Consider the following 7,500-nt stretch of genomic DNA (forward strand, 5'->3'; position numbering starts at 1 on the left):
GAGAGAGGAGAGGTAGAAAGAGAAAGGCGGAGAGAGAGTGAGAGTTCTTTACTTCTCTCTCTCTTTCTTTACTTCTCTCTCACATTCTCTTTCTTTACTTCTCTACCTCCTTCTCTTTCTTTACTTCTCTACCTCCTTCTCTTTCTTTACTTCTCTACCTCCTTCTCTTTCTTTACTTCTCTAACTCATTCTCCCTCTTTACTTCTCTCTCACATTCTTCCTCTTTACTTCTCTACCTCCTTCTCTTTCTTTACTTCTCTAACTCATTCTCCCTCTTTACTTCTCTCTCACATTCTTCCTCTTTACTTCTCTACCTCCTTCTCTTTCTTTACTTCTCTACCTCCTTCTCTTTCTTTACTTCTCTACCTCCTTCTCTTTCTTTACTTCTCTAACTCATTCTCCCTCTTTACTTCTCTCTCTCATTCTCCCTCTTTACTTCTCTACCTCCTCCTTCTTCTTCCTTCTGCTGTCCTGTCTCCCCTCCCTGGTCTTATTTCATGACTGGTAAATCCACGCTGGGATTCTCCGCCATGACAGGCCTGTAAATCAGCCACTGCTTGTTTGGGCTCCGCAAGTGAACTTCACTTCAGAGTGCTTAAGGAGGGATGACAACATGACGACACACAAGAGTCTAATCTCTCTCTCTCTCTCTCTCTTTCTTCCTCTTTCTCCTACTCACTCTCTCTTTCTTCCTCTTTCTCTCTTTCTTCCTCTTTCTCTTCCTCACACTCTCTCCCAGTCTGTTGGTCTCTCAGTCTCTCATTCTTTCTTTCTTTCAATGGTTTTCTAAATAAAGCACTTTAAAGGTTTTTCTCTCTCTGTTTGTCTCTCTATCTTTCACAAATTATCTCTTCCCTTGTTATTCAATCCTCCACATCTTTCTACTCATCTTTTTACTGTGAGGCTGTGTGTGTGTGTGTGTGTGTGTGTGTGTGTGTGTGTGTGTGTGTGTTTTGGTCTCCTGTAGAGAGTGATTTACATCACGACCCTCGCAGGCAAGACCACAGATTCATGTGAAACTGAACTCCTAAATGAAGGAAGCTGAGAGCGGCAGTGACTGAGGAATTCCTAAATAAACACACATCACGACACACACACACACACATAAACACACACACACACACACACACACACACACACACATAAACACACATCACGACACACACACACACACACACACACACACACACACACACACATAAACACACATCACGACACACACACACACACACACACACAAACACACACACACATAAACACACATCACGACAAATCTTCACATGACAAATGGGAGAATGTACAAAGTTCCATGGTTATGGGCTATTTCTGGAATGTATTTTCATAAAGTTGTTCAAATATACAACACACTGGGCCTGCACACTCTATACACACACTCAGGCCTGTGGCTCACTACAGCAGCGGACACGGACACGTGCGCACACACACTAACACATTGTCTTATTGTACACACACACACACACACACACACACACACACACACACACACACACACACACACACACACACACACACACACACACCCACCCGCACACACACACACACACACACACACACACACACACGCACACAAACACACGCGCGCGTATACGCACAAATGTCTTTCAGTCCTTCTCCTTTGACAACTCCCTTTAGTAGCGAGGGAATGAGAAAACATTCAACAACACAAAACCTGGTGCACCCCACAGTCGCCCCCGCCCCACCCCCACCCCCACCCCCGCCCCCGCCCCCGCCCCCTATCATTCCCCTTCCCCAGAAATCGAATTGAAGGAAAACATCTCGCTGAGCTAATTAAGCCTCCTCCTGTGCCTGACTGAGCTGAATGTCTGGCTGAGAGTGAGAGTGGTGTCCTCAGGCCGGCTGGCCTGCCGCAGGGTGCGACCTTTTCAGCTCCTGAAACCAGTGTGGCTCCGCGGGCCCTCGGCGAGGAGGGCTTGGGTTGCAAGACAAACAGGGAGACGGCACTGAACACTGGCCCCAGTATCAGGCAGGAGGGGAAGCAGGAGTTCGCACACACACTGTGCAGGAACAATACACACGCGCGGGAGGAGTTCGGCGCTGACCTTCGCCGCCCGCGGCAAGGTCAAATCAACACCCCCCCGACGTCTCTCGGTGAAGGGATAATTGGGAGGGCTTCGCTCCGCATACAGTAGGGGCAAAGCATCCCCCCCCCCCCCCACACACACACACACACCAACCCGCCCTTGTGTGTCTCCTCTCAATAGCATTCCCCTTCTAGAGACTTCCCAACACACCGCTCGGGTGGAGAGCTGTTTTAGAGGTAAGCCAATCCCACGTGTCCGCCGAGAGGATGAGCCCCTTTATAAGATTAAAAACATGTCCGTCACATTTTATTTTTGCAAATATCGGTGTCAAAATAGCTATCAGGTTTAACGTGGAAAGGAATTTCAGTGGTAAACATTCTCTTAAGGTTATAGACCCACAGGGCCCCATGACAGGTTCTAGAGCAGAGGGACCCATGACAGGTTCTAGAGCAGAGGGACCCCTAACAGGTTCTAGACCAGTGGGACCCCTAACAGGTTCTAGAGCAGAGGGACCCCTAAATGACTATTTGTGTGAAACGTGTGAAGAGAAGACCTTGACTTGTGCCGTATGGATGACAGGAGAGAGAGAAGTCAAAATAAACGACTCATATGGGGAGCTGTCTGTGGCAGACATCAACACCCTGTCTGTCTGTCTGTCTGTCTGTCTGTCTGTCTCGCTCTCTCTCTCTGAATCTCTCTCTCTCTGTCTCTCTCTCTTTCTCTCTCTGTTTCTCTGACTCTCTCTCTCTCTCTCTCTTTCTCTCTCTCTCTCTTTCTCTCTCTCTGTTTCTCTGACTCTCTCTCTGTCTCTCTCTTTCTCTCTCTCTCTGGCCCAAGTGTGTCGATCTGAATCGCAGGGAGAGAGAGAGAGAGTCTACAGCTTTATTTATCTTTCTCTTATAGAGGGAAGTCTCTTTCCTAACCGGCCTTCTGGAGAACTAATCCCCTAAAGAAAAAAAAAAGAAGAAAGAAAAAAGAGAAAGAATGAAAAAAAAAAAAACAATAAGTCTCGCTCAGATACGTGCGACAATATCTGCTTGGCTCTTTAAGACTCGGCCGGGGCAAGCAGACAGACAGAGCACTAACATTCCCGGGAAATCCATTCATCCCATTAAAAAACCATCAGGCACACATGTAGAATGGCAAGGCCACCAACACAAAAAAAAAAAAGAAAAAGAAATATGGCAGAGGTCTGTGAAGGCCTTAAACGAATGGATGGGAAACGGGGGACGATCTGCTTTTATTCACGACTACTGTCTTGGAGAGACCGCGTGTGGAGCGGTGTGGAGCGGTGTGATGTGGTGACGGAGGGACTGACCTAAATCAGTGCCACACACACGTGACCACAGGGGCTGCTAGCGGAGGGTGTGTGTGTGTGTGTGTGTGGGTGACAGGCTGCGGAGAGACGGCCCAGCTGTTGCTAATGCTCTGGTTCCCCCCCATCCCCCCCATCCCCCACATCCCCCCCGGCCCCCCCCATCCCCCCCGAGCCCCCTCAGTGCCCACGGCTACCTCCCGCCTACTATATGTCTCACGGAGCCTTTGATGTTATAGTGTGACAGTATTTATATATATATGCGGTTAAAGCTCTTTCAACAGGTGCTGGGCAGGATGGGGTGGATCGAGAGTCCCTGCATGCACTCTCAGATGTTCACAAGTGCAATTCATTTCAAGGCCCAATTCATTTCACCCCCTCTGAATCTCTAGTCTGGTGTGGCAGCTTGTCTTTGCACTACAGAATGTTTTCCATGAAAGCACGGGCAAAATTACATCATACATTTGATGACACACAACAATATTTTCCTGTACAAATCAAATAAAAAAAACGTTCTTTAAATCGATCGACGGAGATCAACACGTACCCGCTGCCAGAAGTTGATGTAATGGACTTCCGTGGAGAAGTTGAGGAAGATGTTGGTGTCGTAGGCGTCGTCGCCGGCGTTGGAGATGGTCAGATTGAGAGAGACGTTTCGCACTCCTCCCAGAGCCAGATGAGGCATGACGTGAGCCCTGTGGGGAACAGTGTGACAGTTTGTTTGGGCAACTCTTCCTGTGTCAGGAAGAAAGCCCTTATGGCAAGTAACACTTCCATCCTTTGTGCTTGACTTGCAGCAGTATATTTGTGTTGTGTGTCCTCCGCTCTCAAGTTACAGCTACAGCTACACTAAACTGCTATACGTTCATAATTCTTCACATGCTACAAGCCACCACATACACACTTTACTGTAACAAACCATAAAATACCACTCTGGACCCTTATAATAATAATAATATAATAATAATAATAATAATAATTAAGACCTTTGTCAGGTTTTTATTCATCTGAAGTTGGCCTGATGTGATGTCAAGACAGTGGTGAGCACAGGGACAGAGCCCGAGTGCTGTTATGAGTTATAACGACACAGGAAGGAGACCTCTTTAAAACAAATCAAAGCGGGATAATGGAGCACCTCCGAGGAGGCGGCGGGAGCCAAACATGTGTCATGGCCCCCGCGCCCCCCCCGCCCCGCCCCCGCGCCCCCCCCGCCCCGCCCCGAACAGCGCCACATGACGTCAGCGAGCTACAGCGAGCGTCTGCCAAGGCACAGGAGCGGCTGTGGTGGAGGAGGAGGAGGAGGAGGAGGAGGAGGAGGAGGAGGAGAAGGAGAAGGAGGAGGAGGAGGAGGAGGAGGAGAAGGAGAAGGAGGAGGAGGAGGAGGAGGAGGAGAAGGAGGAGGAGGAGGAGAAGGAGAGGAAAGGGGATGAGAGGAGAGGAGGAGGAGGAGAAGGAGGAGGAGAAGGAGAAGGAGGAGGAGGAGGAGAAGGAGGAAGAGGAGGAGGAGGAGGAGGAGGAGGAGGAACAGGAACAGACAGGAGACTGCTGTGGTGGAGGGAGGAGGAGGGAGGAGGAGGAGGAGGAAGGAGGAGGGAGGAGGAGAAGGAGAGGAAAGGGGATGAGAGGAGAGGAGGAGAGGAGAGGAGGAGGAGAGAAGGAGGAGGAGAAGGAGGAGGAGGAGGAACCAGACAGGAGAAGGAGGAGGAGGAGGAGGAGGAGGAGGAGGAGGAGGAGAAGGAGAGGAAAGGGGATGAGAGGAGAGGAGGAGGAGGAGAAGGAGGAGGAGAAGGAGAAGGAGGAGGAGGGGAGAAGGAGGAAGAGGAGGAGGAGGAGGAGGAGGAGGAGGAACAGGAACAGACAGGAGACTGCTGTGGTGGAGGAGGAGGAGGAGGAGGAGGAGGAGGAGGAGAAGGAGGAGGAGGAGGAGGAGAAGGAGAGGAAAGGGGATGAGAGGAGAGGAGGAGAGGAGAGGAGGAGGAGGAGAAGGAGGAGGAGAAGGAGAAGGAGGAGGAGGAGGAACAGACAGGAGAAGGAGGAGGAGGAGGAGGAGGAGGAGGAGGAGGAGGAGGAGAGGAGAGGAAGGGAGAGAGGAGAGGAGAAGAGGAGGAGGAGGAGAAGGAGAAGGAGAAGGGGAGGAGGGAGGAGGAGGAAGGAGAGGGAGGAGAGGAGGAGAGGAGGAGGAGGAGGAGGAACAGGAACAGACAGGAGACTGCTTACCCAGACAGCAGCAGTTTCCCATGGAGCCTGAGGTCGGCGGCGCAGTCCTCCGACAGACAGTTCTTCTCAAACCACGTCTGGAGGAGAGAACAGGATGTTTACACAGCGCTTCATGAGAGTCCCCCGAGACTGGGGGGAAGTGAGACAACACGGCAGGGTGGGGTGGGACCTGAGACAATAGACTGGACCCTCTGCCCTGCCCTTATCGTCGGGCACTGGATCCTCTGCCCTGCCCTTATCGTCGGGCACTGGACCCTCTGCCCTGCCCTTATCGTCGGGGCACTGGACCCTCTGCCCTGGCCCGACGATAAGAGCAGGGCAGTTTCGGCTGTTTAACTTCTTAACTCTGCGGTGCTGGAACACCACCAACCGCACTCTGATGTGGGCGTTCCGCTACACTGACGAGGATCTTCAAGGGACTCAGATATCAGTTCCTTCTCCTCTCAAGGCTCCAAACGTCTTGGCCCGTTCAGCCCTGGGGGGGGGGGGGGGGGCGTGATTGAGCGATTCTGGAATAAATGATTGCAGGAGGTGCTCGCCGCCCGCCAGGAATGACTTTTACATTCCTCCACTAATGGCTCCTTGAAATGTGGTGAGGGGTGAAGAGAACTCCTAACCACCCCGCGGAAAGGTGCACACACTCAGAACCCTTGCAGGGGTGGGCAGGCACTGTACAAATAAATGCATCATCGACTCGTCTTGAGTTCCACACCGCAGAGAGCAGAAACACCCTGTTACACCCAGAGCCCGGCACTCCGCACTGCCACACCTCCATGATCTCAGTGACACCTCGTCTGTAAGCGATTTGGGTACAGCAGGCACTTCTTCTTAACCGCGGACGTCTGGTGTCACGGAATTCTCCTCAGAAGCAGGAAACATGAGAATGGATTGGGGGGAAGTGTCTGATATAACGTGAGCGACAGTGACCGTGCAGCGCCTCTGAGAGTGGCGGCTAGGGGAACCAATCAGATGAGCTTATGTCACTCAAAACAGAAAGGTCTGGCCACCACCCAGCCACACCAAACAGGGTTTCCCAAAAACATTATCACGTCACACACACACACACACACACACACACACACACACACACACACACACACACACACACACACACACACACACACACACACACCACTATCATCATCCTAACTGGGAAAGGGGACATTGGGAAACACTGCAACATTATCATCATCCTAACTGGGAAAGGGGACATGGCGGGGATGGAGATGGAGATGGAGATGGAGAGAGAGAGAGAGAGAGATGGAGATGGAGATGGAGAGAGAGAGAGGAGAGAGAGAGAGAGGGAAGAGAGAGAGAGAGAGATGGAGATGGAGAGAGAGAGAGAGATGGAGATGGAGATGGAGAGAGAGAGAGAGGGGGAGAGAGAGAGAGAGAGATGGAGATGGAGAGAGAGGAGAGATGGAGATGAGAGAGAGAGAGGAGATGGAGATTGGGATGGAGATGGATGGAGAGAGAGGAGAGAGAGAGAGAGAGAGAGATTGGAGAGAGGAGAGAGGGAGATTGAGATGGAGATGGAGAGAGAGAGAGAGAGATGGAGATGGAGAGATGGAGATGGAGAGAGAGAGAGAGAGAGGGAGAGAGAGAGAGAGAGAGATGGAGATGGAGAGAGAGGAGAAGAGATGGAGATGGAGAGAGAGAGAGAGAGGGAAATGGAGATGGAGATGGAGATGGAGATGAGAGAGAGAGAGAGAGATGGAGATGGGATGACCCGTGGGGCCCCTCTTACCTCGTTTCCTGTGCGATCTTGTCGCCCTTCTTCCAGCGGAGCACGGGGGTCCAGCGCAGGGAGCTCGCGGTCCTGCCCGACCTCCAGCACGTGCTTCCCCCAGACTGTAAGGCCACCTCGAACGCGGATGGGGGCGAAGACGTCCCTCACTTCCTTCT

The 7,500-nt window shown here is 51.6% G+C and overlaps 2 protein-coding genes across 2 annotated transcripts in view; both read right to left on the reverse strand.

Moving 5' to 3' along the window:
* LOC116223344 (integrin alpha-9-like) overlaps positions 1–5,745 on the reverse strand; it is a 23,754-nt gene extending 18,009 nt beyond the window's left edge. Inside the window, exons 1-2 of the mRNA XM_031579634.2 lie at positions 5,596–5,745; positions 3,926–4,073 (exon numbers count right to left, since the gene is read on the reverse strand). Of these exons, the coding sequence (XP_031435494.1) occupies positions 3,926–4,063 (138 nt within the window). The 5' untranslated portion in view covers positions 4,064–4,073; positions 5,596–5,745. The remainder of the gene's footprint in view (positions 1–3,925; positions 4,074–5,595) is intronic.
* The window catches only part of LOC105892863 (integrin alpha-9), a 197,096-nt gene that overhangs the window by 130,392 nt on the left and 59,204 nt on the right, over positions 1–7,500 (reverse strand). The window lies entirely within an intron of this gene.

Source organism: Clupea harengus, chromosome 13 (genome assembly GCF_900700415.2).
Source record: "Clupea harengus chromosome 13, Ch_v2.0.2, whole genome shotgun sequence".
Classification (NCBI taxonomy): Eukaryota; Metazoa; Chordata; class Actinopteri; order Clupeiformes; family Clupeidae; genus Clupea; species Clupea harengus.